The sequence below is a fragment of the Papaver somniferum genome, chromosome 1, assembly GCF_003573695.1.
Source record: "Papaver somniferum cultivar HN1 chromosome 1, ASM357369v1, whole genome shotgun sequence".
NCBI classification, from domain to species: Eukaryota; Viridiplantae; Streptophyta; class Magnoliopsida; order Ranunculales; family Papaveraceae; genus Papaver; species Papaver somniferum.
This window is the reverse complement of record NC_039358.1, coordinates 127035787-127057380: the sequence shown is the minus strand read 5'-3', so window position 1 is coordinate 127057380 and position 21594 is coordinate 127035787. Positions and strand designations below refer to the sequence as shown.

Genomic DNA, 21594 nt, shown 5'->3' with positions numbered 1-21594 from the left:
AAAACATATCTGGATGCTAGATCAATCGGATTATGTTAATTCTAACTAGAACCTATTTTGTAAACAAAGTTTAGAGGTGAATAATTAACTTTGTTAATCAGCAGGATAGTCTTAAAAGTGTGATCATCCTTTAGGACTTGAAGTACTCGTGAATATACAATCAAATCACACGGTTAAATTAACGCAAAAGGAAGTGGATGCTCTAATTACTAACACATGGTTACAAATTCTAGATAACAAACATCAGTGCATGATCCAATCAGCAAAGTGTAAATCGTTAACTCAAATGCTCCAACTAATTTTAATTCAATCAGTATAGTATAATCGTAAGTAATACATGATGCTCTGGTCTCTCCTCCACCATTTTTAATATCTAGCCTACATCACACACCAAATTTTCTCCTTCCATATAGTCAGTGGTGATTAATCATGGAGATGGAGCAGAAGAGATAATGGTCGATGGTAGAGATGGAGATGGAAATGTGATTTGCTACCCAGATTTTCTTTTTTTTGTTTTTTGCTTTTGTTTAGTTGTGGTGTGGTTTTATTGTTGGTGTAAATAAGAGGTGAAGAGATAGTATTTAGGATTTTAGAAATTTTGTATGGGTGATACTCAGGATAATTGGGGATAGGAATTATGGAGGACTGGAAATAGGGAAAATGGGGATGGGAAATAGGAAAAACCTTTATATTTGTAACATTTAAAATGTACATAAGATTGTTGTTATGTGAATTTGAATTTGATTCATAACTGTATCCATTTTAGAAGGGTTGTTCATGTTTATTTTTGTCAATGGGGGTACGTTGTTCATGTTTCTTCTCTTATCTACGTAAAATGGCGGATTGCGATGGTCCTACTGAACTCGAATGTACTAGTATGCAACAATTACCTGCTATGCATCTAAAAAAGTTATTACATAACTTGTTATGCAACAACTTTTTTGTTAGCATTGAAACAACAAAAAAAAAGACTGCATAACTTGTCATGCACCTACAATAACATCTGCATAACATATTATGCAGTCGTGAAAATGGATGCATAAAGCATTATGCAACCACTTTTTGTAAGCATTGAAATAAAACAATTGATGCATGACTTGATATGTATCCAAAAATATGGCTGCATAACGCATTATGCATCAACTTTTCTGCACAATGTGTTATGCATCGTTTTTGGTGGCCACATAATGGTTATGTATTAAGTTTTTGATTTTTTTCCTAAAATGAAGATCGCCTCCGATTTTTTCGTGAAAAAAATAATTTGATATTGTTGTTTGTACTCGTTGTGTAGCTCTCTTTAAAAGATTTTCAACGATATAAAATTTGTAAAATTACAAGGCGCGGTTTTTTAGATGTGTTATATCCAAGTTGTGTTGCCAATTATACCCCTGAACTCGTTATGTAGACATCTTTCGAAAATTCATATAATCATGGGTGTCATAGAAACCAAAATTAATTTTGGGCCTGATAATAAAAATATTATTTTTTCCCCGATCTAAAATTATCCATGTGTTTGCTCCCGGACCTAGCCGGCTTAAACTTCTTTGCACGTCGCAATTTAACTTTTCGATTACTTTTGAATCTGTTACCTAGCAAAACTGATAAAAAGATCGAGTAATTATACGAAACGGGACGACTCCAAATAATATTTCCCAGTAGAAAACTCAGAATAGCTCAGAATCAAACCTGAGCTCAAACATCACACACTTCAGTGAATAGTCGTACCAGATCTAAGGTAACCTCTCTCTCTTGTTCGTTCAATTTGACAATCTCCATTTTGTTGATTAAGGTTGTTATTAACTGTGCAATTTAAAACTGTTCTAATGTCTTAGGGTAAACTGTTCCAATTCGTTGATCCTAATTAGGGTAGATCTAAATTTTTGTCTCAAAAGTTCTCTCTGTCTCTTCAGCTTAGAAACTCCATTATCTGCCACGAAAACCACAGTTTATTTTGCGAATTAATCTTCTTTGTATGTATAAACAAACTCTAAAATCTGTAACAGCTCTGCCTTAAATTTTATATTTTGGGTTTGTACAGAGATGGGAGGTGAATTGAAGTACGAGATTGGACAGAATGCATACATCAAACTTGTTCTTCATGCATTGAAACACAAGACATCATCTGTTAATGGTATTCTCATTGGTCGTATCGGTAAAGACGATGTTATTGAGATCTCTGACTCAATACCTCTTTCTCACTCTCAGATTGGTCTTTTACCAGCTCTTGAACTTGCTCTAATTCAGGTATTTTCAAATTAAATATTAAAACAAAAACAACTTTATTACTCAATACTTGTTTTTGTTATCTAGGGTTTGAAACTTATCCATTAATTTATTTGATTAGATAGAAGAGCATTATGGATCCCAAGGTATGAGTGTCGTTGGTTATTATCATGGAAATGAGAGGTACGATGATGTTGAGCTGGGAAATGTTGCAAAGAGAATTGGGGATCAAATTCATAAATACTTTCCTCAAGCTGTTGTGATTTTGGTAGGTTTCATGTGGATTGATTATGCTAATTTATTAAGCGAAGTGCAGTGTGTTATAATAATTCTTTTGAAATGCTTCTAGATGATATATTGAGTTTGTTTACAATTTCAGTTGGATAATAAGAAGCTGGAAGCTCTTCCAAAAGGGAAAGGCTTGAGCCCAGTTGTCAAGGTTAGTCTTTTTTTCAAATATCTGAACTTGTCTATTGTCTAGTATGTGCCAGTTAGTATCAGCATAGAGATGATTTGAAGAGTCATATCTCATATGCCATTTTCCTTCTCTAGTTTATAGAGTTTAATGAACCATCATCTGATTTTATTTTTTTTCCTTCTTTTCATGTTAGAATAGTGAATTTCTCCGTTTCTATACAATGTGTGTCACTGTATTTTTTTTTTTTAATTTGTTACATGGTAGTTGTCTTATCAGATGAGTGAGTGCCATACTCAAGGATGAAATGTTGATAACAATTACAAGGATTTAGGTCCGAGCAACGAGAATTTAGGTCGAGGAAAAAGAGCCCCTGTCAGGAAGAAGCGGTAGAATTGGCGTGATATTTTTGAGTTTTTTTTAGTCTGCTAGGTCTGCTAGCTTGTACCAGCTATGTGTTTGGGTTGGCTTTTCAGCCTTCTCTCGTTGCGCTTAGGCGCCGCTACTCTTGTATTCTCTTTTTCTTTTTCAATAAAATTTTAACCTTTTATCTTCAAAAAAAAAAAAAAAAAAAACCAAAGCATGCATAAGTTGGCGTATATTGTGTTGTTGCGTTTGCAGTTGAATAGCTCTATCTAAATCATTTATTACTTATTTAAATACATTGGCCATGATATAACTTAGCTGTGGTTATTTCTTTGGAGCAGTTCTACACAAAGGATGCATCTAAAACTTGGAGGCAAGGTGGTGGATCTGATGGAGGTGGTCGATTGACCATCAGGGAGCCGTCATCAAACATAGTCTTGCTAGACTGTATTTCATCTGAGAAATGGCAGGAAGTTGTTGATTTTGATGATCACCTTGATGACATAAGCAAGTAAGAAAGGATGAATCCAACGCTCTGTTACCTTTCATATCGTGCCACAGGTTGTTCTTTTGTATCTAATTGTTGATGATAAATTATCTTGTGTTGCAGGGACTGGTTGAATCCTGGTCTGTTCAAGTAATTTGCAGTTGGTACTTAAGCAGTAGTCATTGCGTATTTTCTAGTTGATCTATACAACTTTGTTTTCTATCTTTGTTCTGATTGCATTTAGAACTTAGAATAGCTCAACTAGGCTACTTCCAATTTTATATACCATGTCTTGTTGTTTCTTATTGTGAAGTAAGAAACTCCCTTTAGGAAACTCCTTTATATGTTTCCAGATGATCTTGAAAGCTTCAGGAGTGGTTTGCAATTTTATTGATTTTAATTTATGGTCTGTTTTCTATATTTGAGATAGTGATTACCCCCTGAGCTTGAATTGGAAGTTTTCAATTTAATGCCTCTTATTGAGTTGCATCTGTGGTCAAGTTTGAATCTTATGTTTTGACAAGTTAACATAATGAAGTTTAGTAGAAGTATGCTGCAACTCAAGCAGAGGATGTATAATTTGCCAAGCTTGGTCGTGATGATTCAGAAACTAAAGGGGAGGAGAGTTCTCAGAACCCGCCTAAACAAGACTAAGACTTGTGATTGTCATAGTATGGAAGCCCCAGGAACATAACCAAGAAACAAGGGCAGCAAGAAAATAAGTACTTTAGATACCTCGAATACTTAAGGAGCACCACACTACCACTAGATTACGATAAACAAGCTCTAAACAAACAGACGGAATTATAACAGCTGCACATGATTAGATCATGAATTTCCGAGTGCGGAAAACCGTGAAAATGGTGGAAGCAGGCAAATGACATAGTATAAAATGGCCAATGACACTTGCGCAAGGCTGCCTATGCTACCGGAACTGAAACCTCTAACCAACAATATTGGAGGTCATGAAAAGATCAAGTATCAGCGATAACAGCGACTAACCCAAGGATTTTATCCCAGATTACTGGCTCCCTCACTGACCTAAGTGTTTGTTTGGCAACTAAAACTCTAAAGTGCTTCTGCTTCTCAGAAGGCAAAAGCAAAGGCGAAGTCAAAAGCAAAGGCGAAAGGCAATTATTTCTTATTGAGCGGTGTCCAAACACCTCTAGTTTTAGTGAAGTCCTTTATAGTGCGGAAACAAGAGGAGAAGTAAGTAAAATTAGGCGGGTATGGGTTCCCCGCACTGGAAATATCGATTTTTCGATCGCTCTGATTAACTAATCTTCAATTAGGGTTACAAGGAAATCCAGAATTCCCTTTTCCTCGTTTGATTCAATGGAAACAATAAGATCTCCAATTTTGAATGATGAAGATCGATTAACTAAACTCCCAGAATCCCTTATTCATCACATACTTTCATTTCTGGACATGAAATATGTGATTCATACCAGCCTTTTATCAAGAACATGGAGATATATCTGGAAATCAGTGCCTACCCTTAACTTCGACTCAGATATATACGACGAATCAGGTGATGAATTCAATTCATTTATTCATTTTATAGACAGGGTATTCGTTTTTCGTGATAGAACCAATGTAATGAAGTTTAATCTTGTTTGTGCTGATGAAATTGAAGGCGATTTAGAAAATTGTCTTTTAACATGGACTCTTGCTCTTGTAAATTGTAATGTTCGAGAATTATCTGTTGATATTGCCGATGTTTCTATGGAAGTTAAGGTACCTACTTGCTTGTTCACATGTAAATCGTTGACGAAGTTGGAATGGAGAATGGGTGGAACGTATTACGGAGATATTGAATTACCTAGTGTCATGTATTTACCCAGACTTCAATTTCTAAAGCTCGATGGAGTTAATTTCAATGACGATAAGTTGACTGATAGGTTTTTCTCAAACTGCCCACTTCTTGAATCGTTAACAGTTCTAGATTCCAGCATTAGACTTAATATACATTCTGTTAAACTTAAGTATTTGAAGTTAGATTATTCTCGGCCTTGTTTTCGTAATGGGGCTAGGATTGTGAAGTTATATGCACCGAACCTTGTAACCTTCATCTGCAAAGATTTCATATTGAAAGATTATACTTTAGAGAATCTTTCTTCTCTACTTACTGCTGATATTAACATGAGGTTGAAAGTAGACAAATACGGTTATGGAGATAAGAATGAGTATGAATATGAGTATGATGATGACGAAGAGAGTGAAGATGAAGATGAGGATGAGGATGAGAGTGAAGATGAAATTGAGGATGAAGAGGAAGCGGATGAGGATGAAGATGAAGATGAGGATGAAAATCAGGATGACCAGGATGAAGATGAAGTTTCTGATGATTATTATGAGGACGACTGGAGCGAAGACGAAGATGAGGATGGAGATGGTGACGAAGATGAGGTTGAAGACATCAAATACTTTACAGGGCTTTCAGCAGAGAAGAAAGAACCATATGCTAAGGGTATGATGAGCCTTTTAGGTGCGTTGCGCAACGTGATATATCTGAAACTTTCATCTAGTTTTCTTGAGGTATGATCACTTATTATATTTGCAATTATACATTCTTAAATTTCTTTATTTTACTTTTATATAAAACCTAATAAGGTAGGGTTTTAGAATATCCGCCCTCAGACTCAAAGTGATGGATGGTTATCATGGTTTTACTATCTGTTCATTACTGTTTCAGTTGCATTCAACGTTCTTTTCAGTGAATTACCAAATTAGTAATTTGACAAGTGGTTTTCCGTATGAAGGAAAAAGATTAAGTCGCGATCACATCCACTGACACATTACCTATTGAATTCCCATATCATTGGATGACAGTTTTTCTTTTTCATTCCCACTAACACTAGAACATTCTCCTTACTTATCAATTGTATTTCTGTGGTTTGAACCCTGTTGTAAGGCATCATGTTTATGAATATTGGCCTTTTTTGTGTGTAAAGGTTCTTTCAGAGGCCCCTGGCTTATTAGATAGTCATCCTCATATGTCTCTTAACGTTCAACATTTGAAGCTGAAAACGTGCCTTTCGAGAAACTGCCTTCATTCAATAACATACTTACTGAGGAACTCTCCACTTGTGCAATCTCTTTGCATCGTATTGAAACGGGTAATAACCAAACTCTTTCTCTTCATATTTATTCTGTCTTTAGAAAGGGTGATTTGTTGACAATCTTAGTCTTACCAGTTACTATGTGTTTACAACCTTCGCTATGAGATCTGTATAGTAAAGATCTCTGTAAAAATTAACATTAGCTAGTTATCAGAAACAACATTGAGATGATTATATACAATAGTAAGAATAAAATTGTCGACAGAACCAGTCGCATATGTGAATTACTACAAATTGTCTCGGATGAATGTTCCTTCTTTCAAGCATTCAACTATTACATTGTTTAGAAGAAACCCTTACATGAGCCTACTATATCAATGTTGTAATCAGGTCTCCATCATTCTTCTTTTTGATTTTTGTAAATGAAGTGTCTGCAAAGACATTTTGTGCATAAGAACTCTTTTGTGGTTAATATGATTTTCTGATACTTTTTGTATAGAAAGCATTCAGTTCAGAAAGTGATAGAGAAGATTGGGATGCAGAGTCATCACCGTCATGCGAGCTGCAAAATCTCAAGTTAGTTGATATTCAATGCATCCAAGGACAAGAAAATGAGCTCAATTTTCTGAAATTTTTATTGAAGAATGGCGTGGTTTTGGAGAAAGTTGTTCTTAGCAGTTCTGCTTCAAAAGAAGGAAAACTCGTGGAATTCAATGAGAAACTAGTGACATTTCCAAGAGCCTCTTTAGGTGTTCAGGTCTTTCCTACAAATCTGAGTAGGTAACTACCATGAGGGTTATCTGCTTTTAGTGCTCTTTAAGTCCCTATTGTTTGTATTTAGCATTTTAATTCTTTATTGTGCGTAACAAATTTTGAAGATTTTTCGGGTAATTCAGTGACTGTTGTTGGTATTTGGATACTTTGGACTGTCAACATTATGGTGAGAGGTTAAAACTTAACAGCCAACTATCAGATTTAAGATTTATGTTCGTTGACTGATTGTAAAAATTCTACACAATGACGAGTTATTATTATGATTACCAATTTACCATAGATGAAGTTGCTTGCAGCCTTGCCGTGGTGTTTAAGGATTCTAGTGAAATAAATTGACAAAGGGAGGATGCCCTCTATTTTTCAGGACCTTCAAAAATCCCCGTGAAAACTTAAGTTTTGGAGTCTAGGTTTTGGTTCACGTTAAATCAATTCTGATTTCACATACTTATTCAATCTTCAAGCATTGCTAACAATTGTTTTTACCATCCAGTTTTACCATTCAGCAAAGGCATATCTGAATAGAATTTACTCTTCTTGTTTTCTTCATTGAAGAGGTTATTGGAAATGTTAGTAGATGTTGAATGCTCATCAATCTTGTTAATGCGCATGGTTCTTTCTCCCTTTCAGATAAACTGCACCAATATCGTGCATCATATTTCATCAGTTTAGCTACATGGAAATATCCTATCCACACGTTTGAACTGTGTCACACGGAATGAGCCTCATATCTACAGTTGGATCATTTTCTTCCGACATTTCTGGTTCGTGACCAGGCACATGTTAACAGTTAAGGTTTTTGCTCGGCATGTTAACAGTACATTTCCATTTGTTATACATTATGGGATGTTTCTTCCAAAAATATAAAACTCCAAGGAACATAAAAAATAAAACAAAAATTGTAAAAAATGACAACTGAAAAATTCCATTTTAATGTAAAGAATAATCACTATCCTAAAAAAGAAGAAAAATACAGAACCATAAATTAAAATCAAGTAAATTACAAACCACCACCCCTAAAAGCTTTTAAATTCATATGAAAACATATAAAGAATCTATAAATGAAGGTTTCTTACATGCCAATATAAGAAACAATAAGCAAGCCCCGAATTAACTAACAAACACAGGGAATGATAACAACCAGAAATAGCCTAGTTTATTCTAAGTTCTAAGGGCTTGATCAGAATAATAGAGAATAATGAGCAGAAAAACTAACTGATGAAGATGAAAAACAGTGGACGCCTTGTGGTAGGATATAGGCAATATAACTACCCCCTACAAAGTACAAACTAATACAAAATGCAGACACATCCATAGATCTGTGAGATATCAAGCAGATGTTTTCTTGTTGGGTTCAAACACATACTTGATCAGAGAGTCCTTGATTGACAATAACTCGGGGAACTTATTCTTCAATTTAGACGCATCCATCTCATTGTTGCTTCTAGCGGCAACAATTACCTTAGCCTGTTCTTCAAGTGTGAAGTTACTCCACTTAAAGTCTTGGTTGATATATTCCTTGTACATCTCTAAGATCTCGTTGTGGCTCACAGCACCAGGGTTTGTAAAGTTATAAATACCTCTCAAATTCCTCTTGGCCATCTCTACTGCAATTGGAAGAAGTTCATCTAAGACTGTCATACTGTTTGGAATATTAACAACCTTGTTGTAACGGCTGATCTTTGTAATGAAGTTACGTGGGTTGCTAAGGTCTGAAGAAATGGGCATGCGGACTCTGAGAGTGCAAACATTGTCATATTCCTTCAACAGCTCTTCAACCTGGTTCATTAAACAAAATCATGTTTCAGTTACAAAAAAATAAATAATCAGCATATGAAACAAGAAATCAAAAAGGTGACAGAAGTTACCATGGCCTTGGTCTTTGAATAGAATGAACCAGCGAAATTGGGTATGTCTTCCTCCTTGAATCCGATACCTGATCCCTCTGGGTGTTCAGCATCATATTCAAATATACAGCCAGTAGCAAAGTTCATCATCAGCAATCCATTCTGTCTACAAACATCTGCCAAGGTCAAGGTACCAGTAACATTGGTTTTTATGGTCTCAGTTCTGTGATCCTCGCACCAGTCAACATTGGGTCGACCAGTCACACCTGCAGCATTGAAAACATGAGTAGGCTTGACCTTCTGAATATCGGCCACCAGCGTGGACCTTTCCTCCAGACGCCCGCTTCCGTACTCATATGCTATACCCTGTTTCTCACAGATCTTGCCAAGGAGGCCTCCAATCCACCCTGTTCTACCATATATCAAGAACTTCAATGATGGTTCTGCAGTGGGGGGATTGGTGGTCTTTTGAACTGGATCCACCATTTCGTTCTGAACAAGGCTGTCTGCATTGGAGGAGACGTCATTGCTATCTTCAGACCCATCACAAAATCTCTCAATCCCGGGCATCATCAACATCCTTGGATGGGGCAATAATGCTCCAGAAACATCACCCCACCAATCAGGATTCTTCAAGTACCAGTCCATAGTCTTTTTCAAACCTTCTTCCCATGAAGTTCGTTCTGACCAACCCAAATTCTTCAGCTTCTGATCATCCAAGAAGTACCTTTGGTCATTGAATGGCCTGTTCTCCACAAACTTGATAACTGCCTCTGGATCAAGAGAGAACAGTTGGCAAACATCCTTGACAACATCAATCACTCTTCTTTCCTTCTTTGTGCCGATGTTGTAGACATGGCCAATTTCTCCTTTATGAAGAACAACCTCAAAAGCCTCAGCAACATCTTCACAGTAAAGATAACTGCGCACGTTGGATCCATCCCCATGAATTGGAAGTGGTTTGCCTTTCATTGCCAAGAGGATGAGCTTTGGAATCAATTTCTCAGGGAACTGATTTGGCCCATACACATTGTTTCCTCTGGTGGTTATGACAGGTAAACCATATGACCTCCCGTAAGCCATCACAAGCATTTCTGCTCCAGCCTTAGTTGCAGAGTATGGGTTAGTTGGGAGAAGCTGAGAAGCCTCATGATTTCCCACGACTGCATCTTCATCTGTCTCTCCATAAACCTCATCTGTGCTCACATGGATGAATCTTCTGATTTGACCAGTAACCTTGCAAGCTTCTAGAAGAACATGGGTTCCATAGATGTTGTTCTTGGTGAACTCAAAGCTGTTCCCGAAAGAATTGTCAACGTGAGTCTGCGCAGCGAAGTGCATAATTGTATCAATAGACTCGGTAATAAGAAGGAAGTTGACCAGATCAGCACTTCCAATGTCTCCCTTAACAAACTTAAAGTTAGGTGACGACCGAGAAGGAAGTAAGTTCTTGAGATTGGAACAATAATCAAGTTTGTCAAGGACAACAATCTTATAATCAGGATAATTCCTGATTAGCCTATTGGCAACATGTGATGCAATGAAACCAGCAGCACCAGTAATGAGGATGTTTTTCGGTGTGTAATTCGCCATATTTATCAGTCAGTCTCTGCAGATTGAAACACAGAAATATGTCTCAGAACAACAAATTATTGAATTAACAACCAAGATCAAAGTTAGCAACTTTAAACCAAACATTACATAATAAAAATTGTACTACTCTAATTGTTAATGAAAAGGTCACATCCATATCAGGATATCTGTTCAATTTGGGAAAGCGTGTTTTCAAAAAGAAAATTCCACTACCTAACCAATGTATCTCGATTTTCCACACCTCACTGACACAAAAAAGAGCTCAAAATTCACAAGAGTACAAATTTTACATTAACATCCAAGAGATCATATGCAGATCAACTTAATTTTCCTAATTAAACTTATCTAATTACATTTACTCAATTCTCCCAACCAAATTAAAATAATCACTACCGACCAAAAAAAAACACGATTTCGCAGACAAAGCACTAAAATCAATCTCTTTAGAACCCTACTTTCAGCTACACAATGGAATTAAATAAACAGAATTAGATCCGTATATCCGATCCAAAATCAAATTAATCTACAGAGCTGAATCAGTTATTCCGATCACCATAAAAAAAAATTGTGAACAAACGGATCAATCCTAGAACGAATAAGATACAATGATAAAACAAGAGAAAAAAGCATTTTAATACTTACAACAATAACAAGGAGATATATAGGTTAAATCCAGAGAAGAAAAATATAGAGATCTGATTGAGAATGAGAAGAAAGGGAATTGACTTACAATGTTTTGGGATCCAGATCTACGAGGAGAATGAGAAACAAGGAGGAGGTGAGAAATTTATATATATGTTTGAGACAATTAAGGAAAGAGATATTATTGGTGGATATATCTCCGAAATATAAAGAGACTCTGAAAGAGAAGAGAAGATGATGACCAGAGAGAGATTTGCGAAGAACTGATGGTGGCTGGTTAAGATTGGTTTCTTAAAAAGAGGGACGGACTCACCATTTTCGTATTTAAGTTTCTATTTTTATAATGCACGAAAATAATTACCACCACCGTGTTCTTATAACCGTACGTTACCGTCTACCAATCAAAAATTACTTTCAAAAAATTACTTTCAAACTGTGCAAGTCTATGGGAGAAGTGGAGAAGGCATGCTGCTGCTGCTGCTAAAAGAAATGGAGCGGAGAAGTATTGGAAATTGGAAGTGATTCAACTATGCAAAATTTTCAAGCTGAAAAAAAATCGTATCGTAAATGTCACTGTAATACAGTGGTAAAGTTGTTGAGTGATAATAATAGCGACCTGAGTTTGAAATTGTTTGAGTTTGAAACTCGACTTGTAGGTACTCGTCGTGAGCACAATCCAAATACTTATAAGACCACCCTCTACCACTTTGAAAATCAACTGTTAAAAATTAACGGTCGAAATCAATGTTAGTAGATGGTCAGATTTAGTATATCAAACTGTGTCCATTTTTGGTATGAATTTAGAATTAGTAAGAAGAATACATATCATCAAAATATTGATTCAAGTTTATTGTCATTTGAAGAAAAAATAGTTTAATTTTGTATGGATATTGTCTACGAATCCTCCCCGAAAGCGAATAGCGTAGCTGATATCCTTACTAAAGGTATGGCTAATAAAAATTTGTTGAATATTTGACTTACTAATCCACCCCAAGAGGGGGACATTACACTCGTGCATTCGTCGATCAAAAATAAATTTACATTCATGCATTAACGACTGTATCGCCACCACTTTTTTCTTTCTTTTATTTTGGCAGGCATATGTTGGTACTACTGAATTAGGGTAGTTGTACCATATCTCCTTGCATGCAACTCGTGTGCAAGTTGCATGCTGCCGAGCACCGTTGAAACATGTCTGACCTAAAAATAAAACAGTTAGGGTACTGTCATTTTATATCGACCGTTTATATATGCAAAAGCAGTACTGGTTAGGTACGAGACGATATGAATAAATTTACATAGGGAAAATGAATTTTGTTTAGAAAATAAATGGAGAGTAACCGACAGACACCAAGAAAAAGGTAGATATTTGGGTTGGTATAGCTTGCCGTGGTGAGTGAGTTTCCATTGAATTTCAACAATATATCCCACCCAGGACTCCTTAATAATTGCTCGACGGAAAATGACTGTTGTGATAGTTAGTCAAAAGAGAATTTTCGTTTGTTTTGTCTAAAAAAATTCATTTTCTGTTGAAATATTATTTAATTCTGATTTGATTAAACAAAAGTAACAAACACGAAGAAGAAAGCCAGATCTTGGACAGAACATGAAAAAGAAGTCTAGCCTTTGTGACGTAACGCGTGTACTAGTCGAGCATGTGTAAGAGATCTGTTTTGGTACCTTTCGTAATGACAATAATAGACGCTCACAAGTTTTATTGCTGCCCACCGTCATGAGTTTCTCTACTTGTCATTGATTAATTATTAAGGTCCTTGAGGGTAAAGTTGGAACACAAATAAAAGTGTCGGCAGCAATCACGTTCTTTGTCGTACAAGTTTCCACTTTCCAGGGAAGGAAGGAGGACTTGGAGTCATCGCTAGGGGTGTAAATTCGGGCAGGTCAAGCCGCCCGGCCCAAAAACTAAGACAGGTCGGTCAGGTCAGGCTTAACATTTGTGAGTCCGGAAACAAATTCAGGCCGGGCAGGCCGGGTAAAAGTAGATAATTTGCTACCCAAAGACCGTCCAAAGTCCGTTTTTTATACGGGCAGGCCAGATCGGGCCGGACAGACCACTATTTTGAATTTTTTTTTCTTTTATTTTAAGTTTAAATTTTCAAATGAATGGTATTAAATGTATTTATTTTTAATACAATATCCTTTCCTTTCTAACATTGCATACCGTAAATGATAGTATTATTTTATATTTAAATTACAATGACAAATTTTTAATTTTAACCTATAATAAATAATTAATTAGAGTACAATAAACTTTCTAATAAGAAAATTTATTACCATTAATGTTTTTAAAAGGCTAATTATAAGTAAAAACAACTATACATTTTATTTTTCTTGACAGAAAATTGACAATTATAAAATGGTAACTTTTAAGTCTTTTTAAGAGGATATTAAATGATTAATGACACATAGAAGGCTTTCAGGCCGGGCACCAGGCCGGGTATCAGGCCGGGCATCATAATTAATTGCAAAGCCCGAGACCTCCCAATAAATTAATCCAGGCCAGGCCGGGTGGTCCATGACGGGTCATAACAGGCTTTGGGCTACTTCAGATATATGCGAGGTCAGACGAGTACAGGCAGGCCGAGTATTTTCGGGTATTATTTACACCCCTAGTCATCACTGGAATCCAAATTTTACAACGTAAAAGATACTCATTTTCGTTTTTCGTATACAGAATTCCGAAACTGACTTTTATTTTGGTTTTTATATCATGTAGGTAACACCGGTGCTTATCGAGTATTGACCCACTTTTCCTCTACCTCTTTGATTCAAGGAAAGCTGGACTAGCGGCCAAATGGATTCTAGCTACGTGGGATGGCTGCAGCCAGAATTACAAGCACATATCTATTTCAAGATGGACCAAAACCAAAATGAAGCCTTTAGTCACGAATAAGTTGGGGTACGCTGGAAATGAAATCCAAGTTATAAGGCTGGTTCTAATGGCAATCCAGGATTCAAGGTTTTTCTTGGATCCACGTCATCAAAATACATCGACCGGGCGTAACGGGGATTTGAGTTTCCTAGTGGAACCGCATTTTGAACCTGCGGAGCACGCATTTTCTAACCGCGTTTCATTGGTAAACTCAAATGTGCAGTTTCTAACAGCGTATTGACCTTGTTGACCGGTCAATCCGCGGTTTCAAACTGCGTAGCCAGGAGAACCCTAAATGTTACAGACGCCCCACTCTTCTTCTCTTTTGTTATTTTCTCTCTTCTTCCTTAACCTAAACCAGTAGAACCTCACTTCCCATGGGTTGATTGAAGATGATTTCTTGTTTTCTTGCCTAAAATCTTTCAAGAGTTTGTTCTAGAAGCGGTGGGGAATCTATTGGTGGTATTTTTGGTTGATTTCATCAACAAATCAACACAAGGTATGAAATTTTAATTTTCATTGATTTTGTTGATTTTGGGCTTTTGAATTTAGTTATAAAGGATTGAATTTGATCCTCTCCTATGTAAAAACTTGATTATGTTTTTATTGAGCAGTAGTGAAATTTTTGAATTGATTTGAAAAAATGGAATGGTAACTTAGAGCAACTGCAGTGGACGACTAAACCCAAATTTGGTGTCGAGTGGGCTGGCGTAGTGGGACGGACCATCGATCAAAATTTGATCAAAGAGTAAAACTTGGACCAAATTTGGTCGGCGATTAAGACCAAATCCAAATATAGTCGGGCGTTTATATAATGTCCGCCTACCCGACGGGCGTTGGTATAATGTCCGCCTGCAGCCGCGCGTTCGTAAAGTTAACGCCTGATGCAGGGCGTTGGTATAATGTCCGCCTGGATGGGGCGTTGGTATAATGTCCGCTTGGATGGGGCGTTGGTATAATCAACGCCGGACACCAAATTTGAATGGGGCGTTGATATAGTCATGCACCCAAATTTGCAAAGTTTTGAAAACTTTGCTTGGGGCGTTGTCTTTATCAACGCCCCATTTTTTTTTTTTTTTTTTTTTATTTTTGAACCCGGGCGAACGTATAATCTCCGTCCCACACACCAGGCGTTGCTATAGTTCACGCCCCATACAGGCGTTGTCTTTATCAACGCCCCATACCAGGCGTTATCTTTATCAACGCCCCATGCCAGGCGTAACCTTTATCTACGCTGGACGATGAAGCGGACTTTATATCAACGCGCGACCAAATTTACTCGTCACCCGCTACGCCACAGGACGGACTAAACCCAAATTTGATCTTTTTTTTTAGTCTTTGGTCTTTAGTTATGCTCGCACCACTGTGGACGCTCTTAGGGTTTTGGCAATTTGGGTTCTTTTATGTGAAACAAAAATTGATTGCTTGATTCATTAATTCATGATTGTTGATGAATGATTAAACTTTTATTATATGCATGGTGGAATGTATTTGTCATTTGTAATTTGAAAAGCATGTCAAAATATTTATATTGAGCATTTTGCAATGAGTTTGAGGATAAACTCATTTGTTGTTTTGAGTTGATGTTGAGATGAATATATGGGTGACATTGATGTGGTCAATATGATTTTGATAGAGGTTTTCATTAGAGCATTTTACAACTAGTTTTAGGATGAACTCATGTATTGTTTTGAGTTGATGTTTAGATGATTAGAGGGGTAGAATTGATGTTGTTAATATCATTTTTATTGAGGTTTTCATATGAGCATTGTGCATGCCTCAATGTGATGTGAATTTGATTGTTTGTTATTCACGTGTTGATTGTGCTTCCCTTCACTCTTTGCTTTTTTAGATAATGGATCATGTCGATTGGTCTAGGTATGAGAATTTATCCCAACTATATCGAGGTGTCGGACCACCACAACATAAATGTGAGAACTTAGATGACAACAGAGACATAAATTTTAGGAGTAGTTGGAAAGAGGTAAATAAATTTTACCATATAGTGGTTGACAACAACCCCCGTGCAAGTGTACTTCTTCAAGTGTGTGGTTTTGGGTCCGTATTTGAATTTAAATTTAAGTATGCGGATAAGGCATTAACTGAAGCTACATGTGATAGGTGGTGCAAGAATACCAGAACTTTTCACTTCCGTGAGTTTGAGATAGGTTTGACCCCTCTAGATTTTTTCCGCTTGACTGGTATTCCAATCGGAGGAGGTAAGCCAATCCCAGAATTACCAAAGGAAACTATGACGCCGCAAGAATTAGAAGCTATGGATGCTAGGTATTTCTGTGGTGTTTTAGATGTTATGGTCCAAAGAAAAAATCAGGGTCTGAAAACTGGAGATTATGATTCCAAGGTCAGCACTATGCGAGTTTCTCACTTGGATAATTACATAAGAAGTAGGGAAAATCTTGACAACACAGCCATTGCCTATCAATTGACTAGAATCTTCTTGCTTTGGAGTATTGGTGCTTTTTTGTTTGCAGGCTGTAGTGTTAGAGTAGATAAACGATGGTGTGTACTGTTGGATAATTTAGATGTTGTTGGGTCTTATGATTGGGGTACTCCAGCTTTGGGTGTTCTGTATAAACATCTGGATGACTGGAGTTCGTGCAAACAAAAGGATTTAGGTGGCATGTCGATGATCTTAGAATTCTGGTATTATTTTTATTTCTGTAATTGTCAACCGGTTTTGAAGGAAAGCCTAAAAGATGATAAACTTGATCCACACCCTGTTATTCTTCTATTTGATAGGACAAACCTTAAGAATAGGGGACAAGTAGATCTTCACAAACACTTTGTGTCTGATGCACGCGCTCAGATAGATATGAGGATGGGACATGCGGTTATTTCTTAAGACTTTTTCCGCACTTCTTTCCTTTCGTATGACTTTTTTTGCACTTGTTTCTTAAGACTTGTTGTGCATTTTTAATTTTAATTATTTTCTATGGCATTTTCAGATTTTTATTATAGAATGAAATTTCACTTTCAATTTTCACCTAGTAAAATTAATTTTGGATTACATTGGTGTTTTTATTATAAATGTTGGTTAGACGTTCACATGTCTACGGTTTCACTACAAACATCACTTTATCATTCACCGTATCCAATTGCGATGATAGAGCCTATGTATAGCTAGTAATCAACACACGCGTTAACAGTGAACGGCCAAAACTTTTTGGAAAGACTATTTTCACTATTTACAAATGACCCGTTTTTAAACGTCCTTTGTTGTTCATACACGTCCCTTTTACATCTGACTAACACTATAAAAACGTCGGTAAGGTTGCCTTTCAATATCACTCCCACAAAGTATCTTACATCTTTTAAAAAAACAATATTTTTTGAAACACAATCATCTGCAATGAGTTATAATCGCAAGTGAAAACAAATTGTTTCAACATATTAAGTTCTTGCGAATAAACCAACCCACTAATCTAACGTGTCAGAGAAACTATTACATAATTTCAATTACCTATGCAATGCGCTTCAGTGGTGAAGAGGATTTAGGAGTTGTTGGAGCATGGATTGCGGTAACAAATCAAGGTCCACCTGGGGGGTTGAAGATGATCAAAAACTGTTCTGGGGCCGTGTTTTTCAAAACTTTGAAGATCTTACCGGAAACGAGAACGACAGAACTAAAGCCTCGCTAAAGATTTGGCCTGATAACGACGGATGTTGATGCTTTTGTTGCATGTCTGCTTCATGTAAACATAAACCATCCTACTCTATCATACGAGGCTCGGGTTAGTAAACATATCCTTCCATAAATACCGAGTTTTAGCACTCTTATTATAAATACGAATGCCGAATAATTTTATTTATATTTTATTTAATTTTACAAAAAACAAGAGCCAGGATTGATTTTTGTGCGGATTCAAAGAGGCCTTTCATGTATGACGATCTGTACGAGCTCCTAAAGGATGTTGTGCCCGCATACAATGTGGAATGATTATATGCTTGTAATGGAATTATAATAAAAAATATCGTATTATTTTCTAATGCAACTAGGTTTAAAGTGATTCCATTCAAATTGAAAGTTCAAATAACATTAAGGGGTACAACATACTAAGTAACTTCTACATTGGAAACTAATTCATGAGGGGAAATTTAATTTTACAACGAGGTAAAATAAAACCAAATTACATAATGCGACACGATTAACTAAATAATTAATTCATAACATCTTGATGAATGCAATCAACTGTTCAACATTAGGTATAACGACGACTTGACCCCTGTCAACGCATAATGTCATTTTTCAGATTCACGAAATACTCCCTTTGCATGTCGTCGGCTATTTGGCCCAGATCAATTTTCATTATCTCCATGTCAGTCACACGCTGGGTATTCGCTGCTATCTTCTCGTTGCTCGCTGCTATCAACTCTTTGCTCACCGCTAAATTTATAATAGATGGACCACCATCGTCTGTTTGAAGAAAATCCATCCTTTCCTGATCTTCTTGTTGGTCCCATGCAAACCTTTTTTCATCCCTTTGTTTGAAATATTCTAATGTCTGGTTCACTCCTTCAGTGACTCTTCTCTCTTCCAGTCTACTTCGTTTTTCCTTGTCCCTACTAGGGCCACGTCTGGGACCTCGGTCCGGAAAAAATGCATTTCTCCGACCTTGGTTTGAGGATTCACCGACGGTGGTTTGTGAATCGTCAAACGATTCATCATTATTCTCCATCTCGCTCATAGGTTGGCATTGTTGGGAGGCTTGGGTTGAAGTTTGAGGAACTAAGATCGAAGGATCATATTACCTGGGAAAGTGCAGCTTCAAAATTTCAAAAACCTTTTCATGTCTCCAACGTTTGGGATCAGTCGGATCTTCCTCGTACAGTACCTATCCATCCCGGTACTGCAATAAATTTCACAAAAGGTTAGTAGTGCTAAGTCGCGCTAAATTATTATATATCGCATAATTAATGTTATCGAACTCACCAACTTTTCCGGGTTGCTTCCACTTGGGTTAGTCCTGAAAAGTTTTCTAACATGACCAACATACCTTTTGACCTCTTTTTTCAAAGTGCCTACCCTTGTTTGGAGGGACTTCAGACTTCTGTTGTTCTCGCAAACCCATCGTGCGTTGAATTCAGCTACAATACGAGACCAAAACTCTCCAGACTCTTGTTCCCTACCTGTAACCGGGTCACTTGTTATCGCACACCAAGCTCCTATTAGTGCCACGTCTTCATTTCTAGAAAATTTTGACATGTTTAATAACGGAGAAGGAGTGTTGGAGCGAGAGATAGAAATGTAGAAGTATTAAATGGGAACTACAAATGTGTTCGGTGTGGCTGGTTTAGCCGAAACCAAACTGTATTTATAGGGTGAGTAAAATTCGAACGTTACAATTCTTTAACGGTCTGTTGATAGCAACCATCGGATCGATTGTGTCGTTGGCGATCCAAAGGCTGTTAATACGCACGCGGTTAGAAACATCGCGGCACGCAGTTTCTAACAGCGCGGCATGGTGTTTGAAACAACGTGTATATTGTAACCGTTAGATGACCAACAGTTGGCAGAATCGGATGGTGTGTATCATTGGTAACTTTTAAATTTCTGAAGTGTGCCTACAACGGTTGGGTTTGATTTTGATAATTTATATAAACCCAACTTTTGAAATCGAAAGCCATAGACAAAAAATCTGAAACACCCATCCGCCAAACTTTAAATATTATTTTCCTGTGTTTGTAATCTAACTTTCTCATTTCTCTTCATACGTTGTTTTTAAAAAAAATGGGTAAATTTACGCGAGAAGAGGATGCGACTCTTATTAGTGCTTACTGTTTGCTCAGCAGGGAACCCAGAGGAACAATTTATAACAGTAATGAATTCTGGTCGCTTGTTAAAACTGAATACCGAACCAGAGCGGGTTGGGGCAGGGAGACAGATAGATTTGTTACGTCGTTACAGCGTAGAGTTTCCAACTTAAAACAAGAAGTTTTGAGATATGTTGGCTGCATTAAACCATACTTCATAAACATGCCGGCCGGATGGAACCATGAAGATGCAGTGAGTATTTTTTTAATAATAAGTTGTGATATTATATTAATTTTTTTAATTTTTTTTCGTTACTTTATTTATGAAATTGTCTGCAGTACCGCGAAGGTGAACTAAAGTACGAAGACAGAGAAATCGGTGGAAAAAGATGGAGACATGATGTCGTTTTCCATATTCTCAAGGCGCATCAGACGGAATACGATTCAGAGAGTATTAATTAAGTAACCGTGGTTCGAGAGTGATTTGAAGTTTTTTTATTAAGTTTAGTGTGGTTGTATGTTTTAGTTCTGAGGAAGTAATGTTTAGAGTGATTGTATGTTTTAGTTGAGTAATGTCGCATTAATATCAATTTGCGGTACAACTGAGTAACAATGATGCATAAATAAGTTCATTTTATTCAGATACTTAAACAGCGCAGTACAATTATAACGTCTGTAACAACAGTTTTTGAAATCAAAACGGATTTGGTCGGTAACAACGTTAACTCAGACTTGTCGACTGCCCGTCACAACTACAGTAGAATCCGAAGGGATGACCTGTAGAACATAAATGCGCTTAATAATTTTATTTCATAAAGGTTTATGAAATCAAAACTGATTATGTGTTTTTTGAACATACCTTTTCTATATTGGGGAGCGTTATGTTTATCCAAAAGTTTTTCTTTGTTGGAGAAAATATCACCACTTTCTTCAAAACTAATACCACTCCCACCCTGATATGCTTTCCATAGTCGGGATGTTCAACCACTTTGCGGTGGATATTTGCTAGCATTTTACCACTGGGATGCTGCAATATTTTAGAAAATCCCAATAATGAGTAATGAGTTTCAATAATTGATCACGAAATTTATTATCATTTACTAAAAGTGGACAAATCACCTTCACTTTCAAAGAATAGTCATCGAGATATTTCCTTTGCTCCTCGACCAGTACAACCAACCTTTCGATTCGTTGGTTTATCGGTTTAATAGATCCCAAAGAGGTTCTCCCCTCTGCGTAATATTGTTGTGCAAAGAACCAAGGTTTAGTCTGGAAATGAAGATCGTTAACACCTTCACTTTCTTCACTAACTAATCGTTGGAGGACTTGTGTAGATACATCTTCCTCTCCCGTTATTATCCTTCGATGTTTGAGATCTTGTAACCTTTGAAGCTCTCCGACCGGTCCCGGAATGATTTTTCGGCTACTAGAGGCACCACATGAGTTAGGGATTAAAGACTTTGATTATTTGACTACTGGACATGGGGTGAGGTTAACGACAACCGATTTATTGCGGTTATCATATG

At 36.8% G+C, this 21594-nt stretch overlaps 3 protein-coding genes across 5 annotated transcripts; 2 read left to right on the top strand and 1 right to left on the bottom strand.

Moving 5' to 3' along the window:
- Positions 1-1512: 1512 nt before the first annotated feature.
- On the top strand, positions 1513-3965 carry LOC113299958 (ER membrane protein complex subunit 8/9 homolog). The gene is made up of 6 exons (XM_026549092.1): positions 1513-1735; positions 2039-2244; positions 2345-2491; positions 2603-2662; positions 3346-3515; positions 3615-3965. Exons 2-6 carry the CDS (start codon positions 2041-2043, stop codon positions 3643-3645), a joined length of 612 nt encoding a protein of 203 aa, XP_026404877.1. The 5' UTR covers positions 1513-1735; positions 2039-2040; the 3' UTR covers positions 3646-3965.
- Positions 3966-4688: 723 nt separating this feature from the next.
- LOC113299945 (F-box/LRR-repeat protein At3g59200-like) lies at positions 4689-7464 on the top strand. 2 transcript variants are annotated; one of them, XM_026549082.1, is made up of 4 exons: positions 4903-5022; positions 5229-6029; positions 6446-6610; positions 7053-7464. In XM_026549082.1, the coding sequence occupies exons 2-4, from the start codon at positions 5280-5282 to the stop codon at positions 7335-7337; spliced, it is 1200 nt and encodes a 399-aa protein (XP_026404867.1). In that variant the 5' UTR covers positions 4903-5022; positions 5229-5279; the 3' UTR covers positions 7338-7464. The 2 variants fall into 2 exon arrangements, with proteins under 2 accessions (XP_026404863.1, XP_026404867.1); XM_026549078.1 differs by having other exon boundaries at positions 4689-6029.
- Positions 7465-8320: 856 nt separating this feature from the next.
- LOC113299937 (trifunctional UDP-glucose 4,6-dehydratase/UDP-4-keto-6-deoxy-D-glucose 3,5-epimerase/UDP-4-keto-L-rhamnose-reductase RHM1-like) lies at positions 8321-11721 on the bottom strand. 2 transcript variants are annotated; one of them, XM_026549076.1, is made up of 3 exons: positions 11407-11721; positions 9193-10780; positions 8321-9103 (listed from the first exon to the last, which is right to left on the bottom strand). In XM_026549076.1, exons 2-3 carry the CDS (start codon positions 10762-10764, stop codon positions 8654-8656), a joined length of 2022 nt encoding a protein of 673 aa, XP_026404861.1. In that variant the 5' UTR covers positions 10765-10780; positions 11407-11721; the 3' UTR covers positions 8321-8653. The 2 variants fall into 2 exon arrangements, with proteins under 2 accessions (XP_026404861.1, XP_026404852.1); XM_026549067.1 differs by having other exon boundaries at positions 11495-11720.
- Positions 11722-21594: the final 9873 nt, after the last annotated feature.

What these genes read in the sequence shown, in the direction of transcription:
- LOC113299945 (XM_026549078.1), top strand. Translation starts at nt 4,827, where the DNA reads ATGGAAACAATAAGATCTCCAATTTTGAATGATGAAGATCGATTAACT. An exon ending in TTTCATCTAGTTTTCTTGAG is followed by an intron (nt 6,030 to 6,445) that starts GTATGATCACTT and finishes TTGTGTGTAAAG; the next exon opens with GTTCTTTCAGAGGCCCCTGG. An exon ending in TTTGCATCGTATTGAAACGG is followed by an intron (nt 6,611 to 7,052) that starts GTAATAACCAAA and finishes CTTTTTGTATAG; the next exon opens with AAAGCATTCAGTTCAGAAAG.
- LOC113299937 (XM_026549076.1), bottom strand. Translation starts at nt 10,764, where the DNA reads ATGGCGAATTACACACCGAAAAACATCCTCATTACTGGTGCTGCTGGT. An exon ending in ATTCAAAGACCAAGGCCATG is followed by an intron (nt 9,104 to 9,192) that starts GTAACTTCTGTC and finishes TTAATGAACCAG; the next exon opens with GTTGAAGAGCTGTTGAAGGA.
- LOC113299958 (XM_026549092.1), top strand. Translation starts at nt 2,041, where the DNA reads ATGGGAGGTGAATTGAAGTACGAGATTGGACAGAATGCATACATCAAA. An exon ending in TTGAACTTGCTCTAATTCAG is followed by an intron (nt 2,245 to 2,344) that starts GTATTTTCAAAT and finishes TTATTTGATTAG; the next exon opens with ATAGAAGAGCATTATGGATC. An exon ending in GCTTGAGCCCAGTTGTCAAG is followed by an intron (nt 2,663 to 3,345) that starts GTTAGTCTTTTT and finishes TCTTTGGAGCAG; the next exon opens with TTCTACACAAAGGATGCATC.